The sequence below is a fragment of the Ambystoma mexicanum genome, chromosome 5q (assembly GCF_040938575.1).
Source record: "Ambystoma mexicanum isolate Mex_15411 chromosome 5q, UKY_AmexF1_1, whole genome shotgun sequence".
Lineage (NCBI taxonomy): Eukaryota > Metazoa > Chordata > Amphibia > Caudata > Ambystomatidae > Ambystoma > Ambystoma mexicanum.
This window is the reverse complement of record NC_090933.1, coordinates 594,393,462-594,416,089: the sequence shown is the minus strand read 5'-3', so window position 1 is coordinate 594,416,089 and position 22,628 is coordinate 594,393,462. Positions and strand designations below refer to the sequence as shown.

At 44.2% G+C, this 22,628-nt stretch overlaps 1 protein-coding gene across 5 annotated transcripts in view; it reads right to left on the bottom strand.

Annotated features, from left to right (window-relative positions):
- LYN (LYN proto-oncogene, Src family tyrosine kinase) overlaps positions 1–22,628 on the bottom strand; it is a 675,065-nt gene that overhangs the window by 215,582 nt on the left and 436,855 nt on the right. For all 5 annotated transcript variants that reach the window (XM_069621063.1, XM_069621062.1, XM_069621065.1 and 2 more), the window contains one exon: positions 21,759–21,911. In XM_069621063.1, coding sequence (XP_069477164.1) covers positions 21,759–21,911 — 153 coding nt within the window. The remainder of the gene's footprint in view (positions 1–21,758; positions 21,912–22,628) is intronic.

The window sequence follows — 22,628 nt, the reverse complement described above, 5'->3', positions numbered from 1 at the left end:
TTTTCCGTATAGTGAAGAGCCGTCAAAGGGCATATTCAAAAGTCTGACCTGTACATCTGGAGCAAAGCCAGACTTTCGCAACCACGCATGCCTGCTGACTGTTGTGCTTGCCGCCATGGCCCTGCTGATACTGTCAGCGGAATCGATGCCAGTTTGAAGTGATTCGCACCTGGCATCTTTGCCATCTTTAATAATGTTAAGGAAGGCTTCCTTTTCCTCTCCTTCGGGTATGCAGTCAGCCGCTGATGAAGCACACTTCCACAGTGTGTGACTGAACCTGACGAGCGTACAGGTGGCGTTCCATACTACAAGCAGAGAAGACTTTCTTCGCCATAGAATCATACCTCTTGTCATCTCTATCCTGTGGGACAGTAGGGTAAGCGGTCCTACTGCTAGATGAAGTTGCCGCTTGAACCACCAGGCTCTCTGGAGTCAGGTGTTTTGATAAGTATTCAGGGTCAGCAGCCGCTACCCTCTACTCGGCTGACAATCTTTTATTGACCGCAGGGATAACTTCAGGAGTTTCCCAATTAGATGTAATTTTCCTTTGTAAGGCTGCATGAAAGGGGACCACAGGGTCCTCCTGTGGACCTTTGTCTAATATGTCTGTTAGGTCATCCTGTTGAAAAACAGGCAAAGGCGCAGACCAACCCATAAATTAAATAATTCTTGCAATAAGGGTTCTATAGGGTGTTTCGGCATGTTCCCCTGGGTCTGGCTTAACAAATTCCACTTCTGGGGAAGTGTCCAGCCCACTTACCTCATGTAGTGACTCCTGTAGGTCCTTCAACCTTCTTTCGTCAGAGGTGAAATCCTCTGAAATAGGCAGTGTGGTCCTATGTAACCCAAATGTTTCCTGGTCAGAATCTTCCCCCTCTTCATAAATTGAAGATAGTCCAGGGTACTCTGACCTCTAAAATGGTGTAAAACCCATCTCTAAGGCATAAGGAGCCAAACTCGTCATTATTGGACGAGAAAACGTCAATGTCGTCGACGCCGATGTGACAGGCTTCGAAGGCGCAGAGAACGGCGTCGAGAAAACTGGAAGAGGTCGCGAAGAACTCGAGAGGATCGGGATCCTACTCGAGGACATCGACGCCGGTCTCGGCGTCGTGCCGGAGGCCCTTGGAATCACTGTTGGCTGTGGAGTAGCCTTGGTCTTCTCTTTCATCGGCGTCGATGTCGGCGTCGACAATGGCGTCGAGTCGATCGACCGATGCGTCGAGGAACCCTTCGACAACGGCGTCGATGGCGCCGATCCATGCGTCGAAGGAATTTTCGACGACGGCGTCGAAGATGGTGCCTTCTTACCCGATGGCTCGTGGCGCTCTCGGGTGGAATGTTTTGCCGGGTGCTGCGACTCGCTGCGTTTTGATTTTTTGGGTTTTTCACCCAGGGTATCACCCTCAGCTGTCTTCGAGGGGGTCGAAGACGCTTAACATTTTCTTTCTGAATTCCTCCCACTCAGCCTGAGAGCTGTGTTTTGTGGGACAGGAGACCCTTTCAGGGGAAACAGAAGACGAGGAAGGGGATCTTCGGCGTCTCTTTTTTGAGTGTCTTGATCTCGACGAATGGTGGGAGCTACTTCGAGATCTAGAATGGGAATGTTTTCGAAGGTGAGGAGACGAATGCCTCGACTCAGCCGAAGAAACCTTAGAGGAGGTTTTGACTGACTTAACTCTCTCGAGCTTCCCCTTGCGCTGCTTCAAGGCTTTCGCCGTCATGGCCATGCAGTCCTCACACTCCGAACAATGGTGCTCAGCTCCCAAGCACCACAAGCAGATCCTGTGTGGATCCGTTATTGACATTTTTTTATCGCAGTCTCGACATTTCTTGAAGCCAGATCACGGCGTCGTCGGTTCCGATGAAGATGCCATCGAGAACGAGTAGGTGTTTATTTGAGTAGATATAGGGTTATCCTGACTGAACTGAGCAACGACGTTCCGAGGCCCCACGAAGCGCGGAAAAACGGAACTGAGCAACGGACGCAGTGCAATGCTATTTATGGGCATGGTGACGTCGGCGCCGATACGGGGGCCATCGAGGGACATCGACTCGGCGGACGTCAACGCGCAGCGCCCTCTACAGAAAAAATTTCCGAGGCCAGCAAGCTGGAAACGTATTATCAAAGATAAGGAATACGTCGGAGGACACAATCCCTTAAAAGTACTGCTTTGCCGCTGGAGTTCTGGTTTATGCACTATATTTTTGGTGGTACGCTAAATACTTGTGCTTTCACTTTCCAGCTCTAGATTTATTAGCAAATAACTCATATGGTGATCAATATTATATTGTATGCTTTATTTCTTTATTTCTTATAGATAAATACTGTTATTTTGCCCATTTGTGGCTGTGAATACCAAGCTCCGCCCACAACCTACCCAGAATCCTTACATTCAGTTTGCGCGCACACTAGCGAGAAGTACTGTGAAGTACTGCTCAGCTGCGTGGTGAGCGGCGACTTTGGGATTCCTCCGTAAACAAACACCAGGCTCCACAGACTTATTTGGTATTTGATTTTCCCTTCTCACTCAAACTTGTAGAAATATTTTCAGTGACTGTTATTTTCGACGCCCCATTTTAACACAGTACTACTGTTTATCTTCCAGCATGCCGACCAGTTTATATTCCCTGAAGTCGAAAATGCTGCACTTACCTGAAGTATCGAAAGTCTCGTTACAACTGAGGCAGAAAACACAAAGCCAATTGCAGACTCCCATATCGGTCAGAAAATTGATTACCCAATGCTTTAGCATTAAAGAAAAAGAAAATCACAACGCCCGACATCAGGCAATTCTGCCAGCAGGGCAGGCCAGATGCAATTTAAACTGTTGCAGACGAAAACAGACTCTTGCAAGTACCCACTGCAGCATTGATAATTGACTGTCAAAGAATCTCCCCTCCTTATTCTGGATTCCCTTGTTGCTGCCGGTTTCACTGACACCCAAACCAATCACACACTAAAGCAGAACCCTTTTGTAGATCGGATCTGTTCTCTAATTGACATAGACAAGCCGTCTGACAGCACGACAACAGACGCAGCAAGACAACAGTGTATCTCAACAAGCCCCACAAATGCCAGAAATGATGCCAGCGGACAAAACCCGACTAATAGACATTGGGTCTATTAGTAGCTATGAAAATAAGTTCTGGTTGCTCTGATGAACCATGGATAACTGCAAACTAATACACTGAAGCTGTTAAAATACAGCTGCTGACAAGAACAATAGCATTTATTATCATATACTGGAATCCAGTAGGTATAACTCCTAATAGATTCTTCAAAATTATTTTGTGGTCTTTGATCTGATCTCTCAATCCCTGGTGACCATAAACACCATACTTGCGGGTGATTTGAACCTCCATGGGCTAGTGGGGGTAGCTCTACCACAAATCACAGATGATCGATGGACTTCCTTTCTGAAACAGAGGAACACGAGTATGGTAAACGGTACTATGCTTGGTGATCTGCCCCCAAAAAACACAAGGCGAAGGGGAACCCAAGAATTCATTATTGACTACATTTATTTAGATCACAATTGAAGCCGCCAACTTTAAAATAATCAAACAATTTCAGTGACCACGACATACTTTCCCTAAAATGGATATGGAATTCCAACATGACCACTGGCCCCTTGGCCAAATTCAAGATTTCGTTAATACTTAAGGGGGAAACAAACAGATTCAGGTGGACTGAACCTAAACAACATCTGTTAAACAGTCGCCTCAAACAAGTGCAATACTCAGCGAATGATTCCAACGATATACGCAAACAGTATGAATCAGTCTTAAAAGAACGAAAAACACAATATCAGCGAGAAAAGAGACTTTCCTTACTTCTTCCGCAGAGCGAAAGAGCTCTTGTGTTAAAAACTATAAAAAAAAAATTAAAACTAGCTCAAAGCCCAAAAAGCTAAATTATTTCAAGAAGATGGAGAAACCATGTTAAAAGCGATTGCATCTAAAAATCTGCCGCTAACATGGTCCTTTCTCAGAGTACTGCAACTGCCCAAAATACACTCTAAATCAATGGGGTGTCTGAGCAGCAGTGGGTTGAGCATTTCATAGCTTTATATGCCTGTTGCCATTCTGAATGCTCCAATCCAATGCAACCAGTGTTGAATGACTTCCATCTACAAATAACAAAGGAAGACATTCAATATAATATCCAGAAACACAGTAGATCAAGAGCTCCAGGGCCTGATAAGTTAAGCAATGCGATGTTCAAAGAACACCCCCAGATCTGGAGCTTGATCCTTCACAACATCTTTGCTCGCATCATTCAAACCAAATGTGTTCCGATATCCTGGAAACACTTGATAATAATTCCAATCTATAAAAAGGGTGATCGACTAGCCCCAACGAACTATAGGCCAATCGCCTTGTTAGATGCGCCCAGGAAGATTTTTGCCCGCTTCATGCCAAGAGAGCTCAATGAATGGCTGAATAACACGCAGAATCGTGACCCCTTCCAAACAGGATTTGTGGCTGGAATGGGCAGACCATTAATTTGACAACATTAACCGCTCTAAAAGCACATTGCCAATCTCAAAAACAACCACTATATTTAGCATTTGTGGACTTCAAAGCAGCTTTTGATTCAATTTCATGACCTATGCTAATAAGCAAACTACAAAAAGCGTGCTGTTCAAAATCAACCAATGCCTTAATCAAGATACTAAATACTGAAACCTCAATTCAGGTGAAACTTACCCTGGACAGTTTGCTGTCAGCTCCAATTTACACACAGAGGTTTAAAGCAGGGTTGTATTTTGTCCTCTAACCTCTTCATACTGAACCTCAAGGAAGAGCTCACCAAGATCATTGTGGACGCCCCCAAGTTAGGCACCCAAATAATATCATGGTTGCTGTATGCAGACAACCAAGTGTACACCAAATGGGCTACAGAAATTATGAAATGCCTTAGCCTCTTATGTAGAACAAAATCATTTGAAAATCAATTTGGACAAAACAAAGGTCATTTGTTTTGGCTCTCCGCTAATAGTAAAAAAAACTATATCTGAAGTCTACATGAGATACAAATCCAAGTAGTCCACCACTATTTTTAACTAGGCATTAAGGTCAATGACCAGAACGGCAATGACCAATACTTTGCTGACATTAAGAAGAATGGGACTACAGCAATTTCTCAGGCAAAGATCATTCTGGGCAAGTATGGCACATTTTCTTGTGCCCCCGCACTGACATACTATAATCTAAAATCAGTACCAATTTTGCTGTACGGTACAGAGACTAAATTTCTTTTTCAAGGAAACCGATTTCCAAAATCCAGAAGGTACATTTTGGCGCAGAGTACTGAATCTCCCAAAGTTACATGCACCACTAAGAAAATGTTGTCTAGCACCTGAATCAAACACCTTATTAAGTATGCTGGCCACATACATTGCCAATTCGACTCATACATTTGTAACCATGTGGAAGACTACCACTCTACATGTTTTGGTGAGAGCTGACATAACATTAGAGCTATTACTAAACAATCCAACATGTGCAAAAAAACCTAAATTATACCAATCAGATTGGATCAAAACCCAGCAAATATGCTCAAAATATTGCTATTTTAAGAATAATCCATTTGACAACAAATAACATCATGCGTTTGCAGGCTACCTAGCTAAAAGTTCCTCACCGCTACACAGGAGTGCGCATCTTTGATTCAGATTCAATTTGTGGCCTACATTCAATGTTCTGTCCAAATGAAGAATTATCAACAATGATGAAAACATTTGTTGCTTATGTAAAAATATGAATCAACAAGAAAATCTAAAACATCTAATCACAGAATGCCCTATGCTTACTCAGAAGCGGCAGCAACATTTAAAAAAATGTTTTAAAGATTACAGAATTGTGTGCCCAGAACATATCTAGCAACACATTTTTGACACCAAGTATACTTCAATGAGAATAGCAACGATAAGATATATAAAAGCATTGCAACTAGACTTTAAATTACAACAACGACTGTCTAAAATGACTCTGATCTAATGTTGGTGCGAGCCTTACTACACAATGCTTTGCCATTTATACTGACCACAAAATAATACGTTTGATGACTGATTGTATAGCTAATTCAAGGATGATATCCCTTGCAACCATGTAAACAGCATCAAGATTCAAATGTATGCTTTGAATATGTGTATATATAATTGATTTTAAATATTTTCTTTGATGCCAAGCGATAACATGCTGCCAACTTATACAATTATGTATCATGAAGATCTATATTTGGGTGTTTGTCATGATGTTTAAATATTGCCTTTTTCTGTTTATATTATTAATGTTTTAATATGTATATATGTACATTGAAAGGTTGAAATCTTTCAACCAAATCCATAAAAATAAATAAATACAGATAAAAAAATAAAAAACGTTGTGCTTAACAGTTTACAGAGATGAAAGGTTGCCCACCTGGGGACAAATCCAAAAACTGCTCCTCCAGAATCATACTACGAATTAGTGAAAGTAGTCACCAGGCAGAGATTAGCAAGGATTTTGTTGTCCAGATTCTATATTGATAGCCTACAGGAGTGAACATCAGTCTTGTCTACCTGGTCTGTGTACCACTATTATACAAGAGTATCAATAGTCTTGTAAGAGGATCAGCACTTCAACTCAGCAAATTATTAATAAAATTCAGCTTTGCGGCCATCTGGCTCAGGTGCCCACCTGATGTGAGATCCAAAATTAATCAAATAGCCGTAAGGGGGTTTCATACTATATATAATAAAAGACCAGATGTATGTTTGTCCGAGGCCATCCTGCACACTTTGCCTGTTATCACCACTAGATGGAGGTGTTGCTTAATGTATACAACAATAAGAATTAAAGTTCCTCTTCCAGGCGAACAAAATGTGTATTTCAACTATGAAAACATGCAATTAGCTGCAGAAAAGGCTCAAGACAGGGATTCATTTGATGAAGCACTATTCCTCTAACAAAAGAACAAGTTACTTACCAAACTGGTAACGTTGTTTCGACTGGATGTTCCTCCAACCTATTCCTCATCTATGACATGTAATGTCCACAGCTGTGCTGCTTCGGAAACATTTTTCCGCAGAGGGCGCCCTTGCATCGATGGCGTCTGGTCGATGTCCCTCTAAGGCCTCAGTCGAAGGTGACATCATCTGATGTCATAAGTAGCACGCACAGCACCCGTAGCCTCAGTTCATGTTTTCCCCCCTTCACAACGTGTGCCACACATGTCCAGAACACAGCATCGACTGCACTTAGCCTTGCGGGACGTAAGCTGTAGCGGCATGGGAAATTCTTTAGAGGAGTAGGCTGGGAGGGCGATGGGAAATACATTGGAGGAACATCCAGTTGAAAGAACGTTACCAGTTTGGTAATTAACTTGTTCTTCGAATGGATTGTGTGCTCCAAGGTATTCCTAATCTATGACAGACTCCCAAAGCAGTAACCATGATTAGAGGAGGGAAAAGAATTTAGACATACCGAAGGCAACATCCTGAGCATGGGAAATATCCAGGGAGTAATGCTTAGCAAATGTGTGTATAGAAGAAAATGTTGCAGCGTCCCAGATATTTTTAACTGGCACCCCCCTATGGAGGGCTGTCGAAGTAGCAACTCCCCTGGTGGAATGAGCCCGCAAGCCCTAAGGAGGGTCCTTACCAGCTAACTGGTAGCATTCGGAAATAGTGAGGATAATCCACCTAGACAAGGTCTGCTTAGTAACAGCCTGTCCTAAACGGTGTCCAGTATATCCCGTAAAGAGCTGATCGTCCACTCTTATCTTGGCCATTCGAGAGATAAAAGCTTGCGGCTCTTCTACGATGCAACCTGTGGAGCCGTTCCTCTTCCTTACTAGGATGAGGCAGAGGATAGAAAGCGGGGAGTACCACCTTAACACAACCTTAGGTAGAAAGAATGTACGTACTCTCAATACAACCCTGTCGTCGTGGAACTAAGTAAAGGGTGGCTTAGAAGAAAGGGCCTGCAATCGCTCACTCTTCTAGCAGAAGCAATTGCAACTAAGAAAACAGTTTTAAATGACAACAATCGTAATGGGCAAGAGTACAAAAGGTTCAAATGGAGTACCCATCAGAAATTTCAGAACCAAATTAAGGTTCCAGACCAGCACCTGAAACGGTGATGGCAGGAACACATTTTTTAGCCCTTTCAAAAACAGAGTGATCAGTGGAATTTTAAAATAAGAGCATTCATCTGAAGAGCACTTAAATATAGACAGCGCTGCCAGGTAACCTTTAATGGTGCCCACCTGAAGACCCCTGTGGGCCAAAGAGTGCAAAAAGGAGAGAACCTCTGGAATTGAATTGTGTGACCATCTGAAGAATGAAGAGCCCTCACCTTAGGTGGCCAGCACATCCCCAAGGACGTGTGCAAAACTGCCCCTATGTACTGGAGCAGTTGGGATGGTGTCATATGCGACTTCCTGAAGTTGAGGGAGAAGCCCAGCTTGTGAATAGAGTGGCAGGTGACGCTGAGATGAGCCAAGGCTTGTTCTAGAGAACGTGCCCTGATCAGCCAATCGTCCAGATAGGGTTAGACGTGAATCCCCACTCTCCTGAGATACGCTTCCACCACCACCATGAGCTTGGTGAACACCCTCTGGGTGGAGGTGAGCCCAAATGGCAGGACCCGAAACGGATAGTGGGAGCTGCCAACTGCGAACCTCCGGTATTTTCTGTGCTCGAGATGGATTGGCACATTAAAATAAGCATCCTGCAGGTCCAATGAAACCAACCAATCTTGAAGTTGTAGGGCCTGAAGGATCTGAGAAAGAGTGACCGTCTTGAACTTGTCCTTCCTGAGGAACTTGTTAAAGTATCTTAAGTCCAAGATGGGACTCAGTCCTTTGTCCTTCTTGGGTATCAAAAAATAAGGGGAATACCAACCTTTGTTCCACTCCGCCACAGGCACTGGTTCTATACCGCCTTAATCCAGCAGGGTTAAAATCTCCTGCTGAAGGAACAGATCCAGAACCTTCAAGGGGTGTTTCCCCAGTGGATGGTCGTGAGGCTGACAAAAAAACAGGAGGCAGTAACCGTGGGCTATTGTATTAACTGTGTGCTATTGTATCCAGAACCCATGCATCTTAAGTAATGGCTCGCCACTCTTCGAGATGTTGCGACAGTCTGTCCCCCACCAGAGAACAAAAGGCCTCATAGTTGTTTAGTAGCGGCAGCGGCAGTGCCTGTAGGGAAAGAGGCAGCTGCCTGAGCGGCTTTGGCACCTTTACCGTGTCCACCACGAGGGAACTTTCGTTGGTCCCTTTGACTGGCCATCCCTCTCGCCTTTCCAAATGACGAGTAATAGCGAAAGGAGCCACCCCACCATTGCTGACCCCTAGGACAAAAAGGCTGAGGTTGTCGAACAGCTGCACCCAAAGATTTTGCAGCTGCATTGGAGGTCTGCAACTTTTCAAGGCACTCGTCAGAGTTTGTGCCAAAAAGATGCAACCCATCAAAGGGCATGTTGAGAAGACGGGCTTGCACATCGGGTGCAAAACCAGACTTCCGCAACCACGCAAATCTATGCATCAAGGTGCTCGCAGCCATGGACCTTGCGACACTGTCCGCAGTGTCCAACCCAGACTGAAGGGATTCACACATGGCATTCTTGCCATCCTGCACAATAGCGAGAAAGCCATTCCTTTCCTCCCCTTCGGAAATATGCTCAGCCTCTAGCGAAATACAGTTCCACAGAGTGTGTGAAAATTTTGCTAAGGCACAGCTGGAGTTGGCCAATTTCAGAGCCATACTCCTAGCAGAATATACATTGCGCACCCCTCCATCCATGCATTTGTCGTCCCTATCAGGAGGGATGGTAGGGTACGCTGCCTGCTTCGAGGTGGCCGTAGTCACCTGGACCACCAAACTCTCAGGAGTGGGGTGTGTGGACAGGTAGCCGGGGTCACTACTGGATGGGCAGTATTTCTTTGACAACTTGGAAGAGACTCCGGGGCATTCCAATTAGCAGCCACCCTCTTTTGCAATGCCACAGTAAATGGCAACACTGGGTCAGTGGACGGACCCTGATCCAAGAGGTCAGTAAGGAAATCCTGATCATCTTGTACCAGAGGCCTGGACCAACCAAGGTTCTCAATAACCCTCAACATCAGTCTCCTATAAGAAGGCTCAGAATGATCTCCAGGCTCTGGCCTACCAAACTCCATTTCAGGAGAAGTGTCCAGGCCACTAGCATCACGCAAAGACTGATGCAGATCCTCAACCCGACTTTCCTCTGAAATGAGAGTCCGGAACATTAGGAGTCCAATAAGGAAGACCAAAAGGACTAACCTCCTCTTCAGACCTTTCCTCATCCTCATAGATGTTTTGGAGGGACTGAAAAAATTCCTTCCTGGGGACAGGAGCCCACCTGTTATCAGAAACAGGCCTAACAGCTTTAGAGGATCTACAGCCACCGGGGCTTCCATAGGTAGAATCTGCCCAGAAGGCACCTAATGCATCGACAAAGGCTTCGATGTCTTCGAGGGCCTGACTGGGGGTAAAGACTTGACAGACGCACTCGATGGACACAACGGCGTCAACACTTTCTTTGCCGGCTTCACTGGCTTTGACGGTTTTGCTGGTGACGAAGACTGCGACCTGGACCTAGCACGTCTCTGGTGATCTCCTGATGTCTTGTCCAAGCCAGACCTCGACAGTTCTCAATGTTCATCGCGTCGACTACCCGGGCCTGAGGGCGCATGAGTAGCCAATCGAGACCGTTCCTCGCTGGCTTCTAACAAAGGCACAGACTGAACTGTGCCATGAGTTTGGAAAATCTGCAATGTTTGCTCCCGAAAAGACTCACATCCCTTGGCGGTAGAGGATTTAGTGGGGCAGGCCAACTTTTTTGGGTAGTCGTCAACAGACGAGGAGGACAAACGGTGACGCCAATTCCTGGACCGCCTCAACGAAGAGGCAGAGTGGCGGGAACCACTCCAGGACTTAGATCTCTTGGACTTCTTTCGAGGACAGTCCCTTCTCGACTCGTCGGTGGACAGACCAGTAGATGAACAAGTTACTTACCAACTGGTAACGTTCTTTCACCTGGATGTTCCTCCAACGTATTCCACATCTTTGACTTGTAATGTGCACAGCTGTAGATATTAGATGTCAAAGATGTGGAATACGTTGGTGGACACAATCCATTCGAATTAGATTTATGGGGCTTGGAAACACGGCCTACCTTCAATTTCCCCTTACGCTCCTGGAAGGTCCTTGGCAGTGAACGACTGCCACTTCGAGCAGTCGTCCGTAGCGTGATCCTCGCCCAGACACCACAAGCAGATACAATGCAGGTCCGTGATGGACATCTTGAATGAAACCTGCAGTCCCAACACACCTCAGGGTCATCAGGGTGGAAGAAGAAGACATAACGAATGCAATAGGAAACATGAGGCACACCGAGTTCTCAAAGCAAACACGTTTGCGGAAAAAATGGAACTGAGGCTACGGGCGTTCTGCATGCTACTTATAACATACGATGACGTCATTCTCGACGGAGGCCTTCGAGGGACATCGACCCGATGCCATTGACGCAAGGGTGCCCTCTGCCGAAAAAAGTTTCCGAAGCAGCACAGCTATGGAAATTACATGTTCTAGATGAGGAATACATTGAGGACACAATCCATTAGAATAATATATATTTTTTTCAATGTACTTATGCATTATGTAATTGATCATTGTAATATTTATTGGAATGTATCATTGTAATATTTATTGGCATGTATTATTCTATCAATAATATTCTTCATGTAGGTTTTAAACTTGGACTTCAATTTACTTTATGATCTCATGTCTACTTCGAATCATGCTATATGTGAATTGTATTACTCCGACATCCCTCAAAATCATATTTGAGTCCAAAACCCATAAGTGGATTCCAAGACAACGTGGAGCAGATACAACAATTGGCAGTATGTACTACGTTGCACTTTCAAACTTTCCCACGGATTCTGTGAGAATTTGTTTGAGGTTACCACTCCTCCACGCAAAAGGAGCAAGATCCTTTACAATTTTCTATTAACATAAATGACATTAAAATACACCATAGAATATATTTACGGTCTGAAAATATCTTCCTTTACGCACATTAGCCTGTGTAAATGGGCTTTGCCACTAGTCTAGACATAAATGCTCTTCATCCACTAACCAAATCAGTTTAAACCCTATCTAGGTAGCCTGGTAATTTAGAACTAGATTCATTGGATGTGGAGGTGTGAAGCAACGAATGATAATGTGAAAATGCAGAGTTAGTTTGCAGTGGGTGAGTTTGAAGTCCATCATCAGTCATAACTGACTTAACTTGCCCAGATCCACTCTCCTATTTGACCATCCAACAACAGTCTGTCCGGTCAGTCAAATTCTACATATTTACATACTATTGCTTTGTGAGCGCAATACTTTGGCACAGAACTCCCGTTCTGCCAAATCCCTCAGTTTATTAAATGAGCTGGAAGGGCATGCATGTTGAGTTTTTCTAGGGGGCATTAGCAAGTTCAGTTTCATGTCTTAAGTTCGACTTCACATTTATCTAAGTCGTTCTGTGTTCCTGCGAGAAACCCAAATTCTTTAGATTATACACCAGCCACCAATATAGACTTTGAATGTTTCCCAGACCGTGACCATCTTAACCTCTGGTGTCACATTTGTTGAAAGAACTGAATGGCCCTTTGCAGGTCTAATCTAAACAATAAATCAGTAAGGGCATCAGATTGAAAATGCCATGTGATCGTCTATGGCTAAGTGCAAGTAGGAGTGACCGGACAATTTCAAAAATAACATTGCATTGAGAATACATTTCATGGAGTTGGGGTGTCCCCTGCTGCTCGGATTGGACCAGCCTTGGCGTTTGATTAGGGTGGAAATAAAATATCACCAATCAAAATCTCATTCAATAAAGGCTGAGCACTTTTTGATTATAATATGAAAAAAGGGGTCATTCCAATTAGGGGCATAGACATTTGCAATTAACATTTTCAAACCAAACCGGACACTATCACGTACTGACCCGCAGGGTCGCCATCATGGTGGGAGAGTCTAAAATCCACACTCCTGTCAAGGATAGTTAGGCCCCTCTAGCATAAATGGAGTAGCAGGAATACCATCTATTCTTTCCTCATGACTTGGCTATCCAATCATATGCATGAGACAACAAATGTGTTTCTTGAAGCTGTGCAACCTGAACTCCACATTGGTTCAGGTAAACTGTGCTCACATTTTCAGGTTGGTTTAGGCCTCTCACATTACAGGAGATTAATCTAGGAATCTTGCTATCTACAGGCACCAGTTTAAAAATTGCATAGTGTTAATTAAACAGAGCGCTGGATAATGTCCTGTTGGTGAATAAATGCAGGTGGCCTTTTCCTGGGATGAATGTATGCGACTCATTTTTTAAAGCGCATGATAAAGTGTACCCAAAAGCTCTTTCAAACCAGTACCCACCTGCACACCTGATGGCAATCTCTAACTCGCCATCTGACCAAACCAGTATATATACACACACCCCAACCACAACATCCAAATTAAACCCTTCTAAAGGGAATTCGTTGACAATGGGTGGGCGGGGGGCGGGGAGGCTTGCAAAAATGCAGCAATACCAGCTCCCCCACTAGTAAACAACACTTACAATGATAACAATCACCCGACATCATCTAGGATAGAATAGCATTCAATCTTAGAAAGATTGTAACAGCAGTCACCTATGAGGTCTCAGCTTCCCAAGTGCTTTGCTACAGAAACTCATTGCTTCACCTGAAGCTGTGAAAAAGCGTGACTTGCATTAAGTTTAGCTGGAAAGAGCATTGATGATCATGGAGGCGTTTGCAGAGGTCTGTGAATGGTCTTCTAGAAGCTTTAACTGAGGGTCCAAAATCCAGTAAAATCTATGTATCGAAGTATTGATATTGAAGACAAACTTTATACTTGGTAGCTCAGAGACTCAACTTCCTGTTCCCATAGTTGAATAACTGTGCAATGACGGGCGTGTTGGTGGAAGACCATGTGAGGGTTTGGGCCAGAAACTCGATGCATTTTCTTGATCTGAAAATGTGAGGGGTTGATCTGGTAAAAAGTATGTGTGTTATTTCACCTGGCCTAATTTTCAAGATCACATTTTTTTGCCTTAATATTGGGTCAGTTTAGTCTTGATCACACGGTTGAATCCAGAGTTTGAGATGTTGTTCTCCATGGCAGATACGCTAGTTCTGCTTCCAAAACTCAGGAGCATAGCTTTTCAATTTTGGAGTTTGACACCTTTATCTTGGATACGAGTGTGGCTAATTTGTCATCAATGGTGCCAATGCTATCTTTTTTTAATTCACATGTTCACATAACTTATTGACAATAAAACAATATAAAACAGCCCAGGAAAAAAAGAGCACACATCAAAATAAATCACACCAGTTCCAAAAACCTCCCCCAGATTCCCTTATATAAATTCATTTTCGTCTGCTTACAGCAGTGACATTTTGCGGAGGTCCTCAACCCAAGCTGACCTAGAGGGAAAAACACCACTCTTCCAATTCCTTAGTATGATTTTCTTAGCAGAAAGATTGGCTCTAAAAATACAATATTTCTTTTGGATAGGTCAGATCCTCCAAAAGGTCACTCACCTAAAATTACAATTTGAAAATCGAAATCAAGGTTTGACAGTAAGACCCTGTTCATAGTATAAGTGGCTTCCTGCCAGAATAACCTCACTGTGGAGCACTCCCATATAATGTACTCAAAGGAGCCCACCCTGTGGCCACCATCGCAACAGAAATCAGAGTCAACCAGCCCTCCAAGAAAATTCTTAGCAGGGGTTGGGTAACCATTGTTTAGAAATGCGATATATATTCTCTCTCTCTCTCTCTCTCTCTCTCTCTCTCTCTCTCTCTCTCTCTCTCTCTCTCTCTCTCTCTCTCTCTCTCTCAAATCAAGGCTACATTCCTACATAGTTTTCTCCCATCTTCCCCACTGTCATTTCCATTGCAAGCAACTTCGACCAAGCACCTAGGAACTGCTCATTAGATCGCATATAGGCCATCGGGAACCTATCCATATTTGATGCGCAATGACCTCTCTCCTTCAGACTCATCAACTGTGCCCGAGTACATCCTCCTCTACTTCCACGCCACCAAGTGCCATCCTCAATTTCCAATATTCACCATAGATGCAGTCCTGGAGATTCTTCAAAGCAGCCAATGTGTGAAAAGGGACCGATTTCTTGCTAACAAATAGATCTCCAATCCATTTCACCCTACTCCAAAACAATGAGGCCAAAAAAAAGGCTTCCCATCAATTTGCGCTCTCTGGCTCAACCAGATGGACGATCTAGCCAGTATAGAATTTTGCCATCCAGTCAGGTCCTCCAGTTTACGCCATGACAGCTGCAAGAAATCAACTGCTGCTGAGCTGCTTAACCTCTCACTTTTCCAGATATCAAGAGTGCCTCAGGAGCAAGCAGTGTGTTCAGTCCAGACTCTTCCCTCACCCACACGCCAGGCGACTCTTCTAGAAGTGGGAGCAAATGGATTGCAGTAAATGCCAGATGGTACATTGTGAGATCTGGAACCCCTAGACCTCACCTCTCACAAGGGATCTGCAAATGCCAAAGCTTTGGTGCGGCTGCTTGTTTTCCCAAAGAAATCTGTGCAACATGCTGTCAATGTTCTCAAAGCATTTCTTCTTTATATGACGCAGCAGCATACTCAAATGTAATGCGTGGAGCAGAAGACATGGCATTGACCTTCCCCTAGAGAGACAGTTTCAGCTCTGAGCATCTCGCCAGCTCTAACTTCATGTTTGCCGTTATGCACCTCATGTTCACAGGCAGCATTAGTCAGACTGTACTTGTAAGACACACTCCCAAATATCTCATACTATCCGGGCACCATCGAACTCGAACCTTGCAACACATGCACTTCTGTAGTGTGTCCTCATATCGAGTCCCTCAAATCGCCCCGTCAGAATGAATTCTCACAGCCAGTGGTTCCCATCGCCATCACAAAGAGCAGAGGCGAGAGATGGCAGCTCTGCCTTGCGCCCCGTCCCAGCTCAAAACTGTTGGAGGACAAACCATTCGTATTAACTGCCACTGTTGGTTTTGAATACAGCAATATCATCCACTGCATTATCTCTGTCCCAAATCCATAACGCTCCAGTAATGCAAAAAGGAAGCCCCATTCAAGACAATCAAATGCCTTCTCGGGGTCAAGAAAGTACAGTCACACCAGAATCCAGTTTATTGCTCTCCAGCAAGGCGAAGATTAGCTTCTGAATGTTGGTTGAGGGATTCCTCCCCTTCACAAATCCAGATTGCTTGGGATCCATGAGTAGCATTAAAATGTTTTCCACTCACAACGATAATGCTGTGGCCAATATCTTGTTATCTGTGTGAATCAGACTAACTCACTATAGAGATGGGAGGCTTTCCCTTTCTAAAACAAAAGAGATGGATGCATGTCTCATCATCGGAGGGAGCGTACCTTTCTGTTTTAGATGCATGCAACAGTCCCAACAACAGTTGAAATATCACAATCGGCATGACCATATATAACTCTGCATGGAGAATCTGGGCCAGGGCTTTTAACACTGTTCAGATGAATCGCTGCCCTTGACAGTTCATCCACAGAGCGAGCCAAATCCAAATTTGCTTTCGTCGAAGGATCTGCAATCCACAGCCATCCAGGTATCTCCTTAAGTCTGCAACATTGGGCTTCATTTCGGACAAATACAATCCAGTGTTGAAACTCTTTATTAATCACAATGGGGTTGTATGCCAATGCCCCAGATGCACATGTGCTGCCACTTTTAGTTCTTTCACTCACCTGAATCCACAATCAGTGGGCCGGTAGCCTTTCCCATTTTTCTCCCCTTTCATAATAGTTGCATTCAGTTCGGAAAAGGAGTCTATCCGCCCGGTCAGACATTTTATTCAGTTGTTTTTTGCGAATTTCGAAATATAGACCCCTTGCTAAAAACTGAATCTCAGTGTTTAATGACCTCATTTCATCCTCCATCAGTCTGCTCCTCTTGCTGGAGAGACCAATTAGCTAGGCCCCCCATGTAAAACTTAAAAGCAACCAGGAGCCCATGAATGCAGGAATAAATGTTGTGGCAATCTGAGTGGAAAGTCTAGCATTTATCTGAAGGATGGGCCAGTTGCCACACATCCACAAACCGGAACTCATCTAGCAAATCATACAGAGATATGTGATTCCCCCACCCACAGAGGTAACAGAACCACCAATCTGATCCAAATAAAGGTCCAGTCTCTCATTAAAGTCACCGCCTAGTAGAATATGGTCTTGCCCCATCTTGTGGAGGAACTCGGCAAGTGATCTAAAAAGAAAAGGAAACATCTCCACCATTTGGGGTGTAGATATTGCAAATCCCAACAATCAATTCCTGACTCTTAAGGGTCACATAAATGATCCCCGCCCTCATTGTCCTGTCAAAGGTAGACCTTTCCTTAGCAAGATACAGACACCTTTGCGTTTGTGCAATAGGAGGAGGAAACGGCCAACTGAAACTTTCCTCAGCAGGTCCACAGTAGCACCCAACAAAATGTTTTCTTGTAGTAGGGCCACATCTTCCTGTAACTCAATGAGATGGTATAAAATTTGTGTTCTTTTGTTCGGGTCGTTAATACCATTAACCTTCCATGAAATACTTCATACTGTGCTCGCCTGGATTAGTCATTATCAAGATGTTGTTCTCCCAGCCAGACAACACAAGAAAGACAGACACAAACAAAACAACAAAATTTATTTATTAGACATTCGTATGGCGCCTATAGACAAGTGTTTCCAGGCGCCACAAGACAAGATGGGGGTGCGGGGGGACATGAGAATCACAAGTAGAGGAACAAAACATGACCATGTGACAATCCTACCGTGCAAGTGTTTGACAAGGAGGTAAGTGCAGGGGGAGGGGGTAGATGGAGATGTACAGGAGTGTGGTGCCCCCAGGCAAGGGGGCGGGAAGTGCTGGGCAGGCCAAGGTGGCAAGTGCCAGGGGGAAAGGGAAGATGAGTGCGGTGGAGAGGGAGGACCACGTTGGGCTAGTATGGGCAAGGGAGCCTGAGGGCAAGTGCTGGCAAAGGGTGCTGGGGGGACTTGTAGGGGGTGGTCTGACCCCTGTATGACTCTGAAGGGACCAGGCCCCAATAAACACCAAAACACCAATGAAAAGCACCTCACAAACTCAACTGTTCACAAACTACCCCCCGAATTCCCCCCCCCCTCCAACACCCCTCCACCCATCAACACCACCACCCCCAAGTATGACCGAAACACGACTCTGGGAGCACAGCCTCCAAATTGATAAATCATCTAAACGTTTATCCGTGCCAATGCTATATTGGAGGTGATGTAGGGTCTCCGTTATAGCCCTAATGGTGTCCTGAGGAGGTACAAGATTCTGTGATTCACCATGTGGCCCGTATTAATTTAAGGAAGGGTAGATTTTCCTTGCAAACCTGTCCAATTTGGTTTGCATTTTTGCTGAATTGGCCACCATCATCGGGGCAAAAAAACATTCAGGCCAGCAGGCAATGAGCAATAGTCTAGTTCACATGGGTCGTATAATATATAGATCTCAACAGTTTAACTGTCTTCTGCCATGCACCCTAGGAAAAACTAGGTTGAAATAATTTCTGCATTCCAGGTAATCACCACCAGATGTTGCATGACCCTCATATAGCGCTGGCATAGCAAATTCATTATGCAGTCTACCCTTAGTTGCTCGCTAACCATTCCCACAACTATTTCCAATGTAGGAGACAGTGAGGCATTATACTTCTGTGTACTTGCAGTCTAAGAGCGCTAGGTGGTAACACTGTCTGCGCCCGTCGGAAGACTGCTCCTGCCGACGGGTGCCTCCCCACAGCCCTCAAAGCACATCACACCAATGGGACGGGCTCCAGCCCCCGGCTGCATGCTGGCTGTGTGCATCACGAGGCCTGCTGTGTGCGTCCCCAGGTCCTGGCTACAGGTCCACAGTCTATGCAGCGAAGCAATTGCCATCCCGGTTTTAGCCCTGTGCTGAATCTAGTGAGATCCTCACTCTGACCCCGGTATTAGCCTCCTCATGTGGGATGGGGAAGGCAGCCGCTACCTGATCCTGCAGGTGGTATCATGTGGGAGGATCACTTGGGAGAGGACTCAAGCCAGGGGAAATTGGCAACCTCCTTATCTCATGATTCTCCTATACTTCTGAAAAAATCCGGACGGCTTATTGTAAAATAGAACAAACTAACATTACACAATTCTCTATGGACTGCAGTACCCATAATGCCTATGGTACTGAGACGAGGGAAAAGGACTCACAGGCAATGAGGATTCAGAATGCGGTTTACCAAAAGATGCGGTCTAGTTATGTAGTTGTAGGAGTTTTCTTCCTGGCAGGGGAGTATACAAGGAAAGGGATCATAGTAGTTAGTCCTGGCAGGTGAGTATGCCAGGAAAGATGAAGATGGTTTGATGAAGTATGTTTGTGGCAAAAAAAGGTGTGGTGGAAAGACCTTTGTTCAACCAAAGAACTCATTAAGGTTATCATTTGTTTGACACGCTTTGGCATCACCAGGAGAACTTGTTGTGCTATCCTGCCAAAAGTAATTCATTTGAAGAAGTGTGATATACTAAGAATTGTTTGACATTTTTTAAAAGAACCATTGCTTTGATTTTGAACATGTGTTGTGAAAGAAAGACATTCATCATTCCAAGAAGGATATTGTGAAAAACCCCAGTTGTTTTGAATTGTGAAGAAACATTTGTGGAAAAGACATTTGCAGTGTCATGGGGAAAGACACAGTGGTTGCAAGAGACTTTGTGTTACCTTGAACAGAACTTTTAGTCAGAACTGTGCTCAAAGTATTCCTGAACTGATCCAGGGGAAGGGAGCCCAAACCTGGTCACAAAGAGTGCTTTCAGACCTCTAAGTTTGAACTGATGAATTGTTTTGTTGAACTAGAGTTAGCCATACATTCCTTGTATAATGTTGTGTATATTAGTGTGAGGGTCAGAGATTGTTTGGAGACTAGGTCATTTTTCTTTAGTTTGATAGGCATTGATGTCTTTGTTAGGATAGGGAAGGATAGGTGTTAATCCCATCCTTTTTCAATTAATGTACAGCTCACCGTGAGACAACATTACCTTTGTGTTCGTCTCGCATTTCTGACCCCTCAGAGCCCTCAGCCAGGGTGCTCACCTCTCGTCGTACCCAATGGGATCTCAGTCTACTGGTAGCATAGGGCACTGTGTGGTCTCCTTCAACGAGGTGGTAGACCCGGCTGGGCTCACGTCTCTGTGCATCTGCCTTATCACCATCAGGCATGGATCCAGGTTGATTAGCAAGCACCCAAGTGCAATCTTATCAGATTGCTGCTCAAGTGCAGGCAGATTGTCAGTGTGGAGGATAGAAAATGAGTGATGAAAAGCAGTAAGAGCGGGAACTCGTTAAATAAGCTGTCATATTGGTCAGCAGCCAAAAATGCACCCCAAGCTCTCAATTTTAAAAGTGTAATGACCAGCAATCCTGTCCCTGGTTCCACCTGTTACTCCTTCAACACATGACATAATTCATTCAATACAACAGTGCGCTTATGTAAAGGCACCTTACCCTATGACTGCCCTCTGCTCACTTCTATTGTCCACTCTGTAAGCAATTTTTGTTCAAAATTACACCCTGTACTTAAATACAAATATCACAGGGTAATCTGGAACTCTGTCCCCAATCTCTTTACCTACCAAGCCTGCCAGTACGTCCCGCCCAGCAGCCTACATGAAACCGGAGTGCTAAAACCTCAATGAAAAGGCTATGCGACACAGACAACCCCACTTGGTCCTCCTGCAACTACATTCCGCCTGCCAACCTAGGTCATCAATGGCCCCTGATGTGGCACCTTTACTCGTGAATTCCAACACAACATGCTTGCCCTTGTGGTTATAAACACCTAAGGACTTAAAACTGCAGCCTGTGCTCACCCCCGAGAAGTTCTAACCATCTTTTTCTTCAGTCAAATATTGGTTCTTTAGTTCTTCCTTTTCAGAACTTGTTTAAAGTTTAATGGGGTCTTGTTGAAGAGGATTGTGGCATTATGAAAGCAGAGCTCAAATATTAAGCAGTGCAATACTGTCACACTCGAGGATAAACAAGAGGAAACAGGCCACAAGCAATACGACAGAAATCTGAGACTAATTTCCTCTTCGTAAATAGCACACATACATAATTCAACCACCTGACACTATTTATTTTGCAAGCAAGTGGCCAACCATGCCTTTGTTCACTACTGCTGCATCAACTCAACTTATCAAATCAATCAGATGCTTTTTCATCTTAGACTGCAGCGCTTTAGGAAAAAGCTGTAACAGACGTAAAACAATGAGCTCTATATGTTAGTGAGCTGCAAAACTATTTCAGCAATCAATTCCCACATTTCAGTACTTAGCAAAGGTGGAATAATTACAGATAATTGTCAAAGAGATTAAGGTGATTAACTGATATTACTCATGGGTCATGAGAAGACATAACACAGAACTTGAAATGGGACAGACTAGTTCCACCAACTCTGGATCAATTTGTCGAGCACTGTCTCATGGTGGCTGCGTATATTTGTTGCTGCTGTATTTAAAGAGGGTTGAAGTTTTCGGACTTGATTTTCTGAATGACGAAAACTACCTTTACATATCACGTTGAACAATCGGAATTAGTGATTCCACATGCCACACATAATGGCTGCAGCGACAAAAAGATTAGGGAACTCACCCATCCAAACTTCTCCAAACTGCCCAGCTCCAAGTTTCCTCACCATCTTTATGGAACTTCTTGGGATCTCCCAGGCATCCTTATCCCAAGGTTTCTGGGGCTTGGGGCTAATGCACGGTTTTTCCAGCTTCCTACAAAGTCCATCTGCCGACTCTGAATTGCACAACAAAAAAACAATAAAAACACATTTCTTATTGGGGATGAATAATATTCTGCCTTTTTGTGGGCTGTTCAGGAGCCAATGATCAGGAAGTGAAAGGAGCCAATACAAAAAACAATCATTTCCCTCAAGAAAATACACATTTTATGTTACACGGGCACACCCGACATATACACTATAATATGATCTAAAGTATACGTGACATTTCAGAGTCCAACCATTTCAATAGCTACATAGCAGAGAAAGTCACCGCATGGGCGTACAAGTAAGACGGGAATCCTGGGACATGATCTACATAGCGGGGAATAATGGAGGAAGACTAATATATTGTGTGGGATTAATGTCATGAAAGACAAAGGGAGTACTCTTTCATGGAGTGGGTCCCTAGCATAAGGAGCAAGTTAATTTAACAGTTTCTCGGGATGGGACAAAGGAAATTGGGGAAATGCGGTGGAAATGGACTTACCATGATCGCATGGCTAAATACAGCAAGATTTGTGGTGATTGAGATGTTTTACAATGCGCTGCCATGCTTGTTCGTCCATCCTGTCACAAAAACCCTTTTTCATTAGCAGTTTATCATTTTCTTTACTTAACGTTTTTTAATGAAAATCACATTTTTTTTTTAATGACACTTTGGCATTTATTACTTTCACTAAATTTCTCTTGCCATTTTTGGTGTAACCTATTCCATTTTTTGATCATTTGTT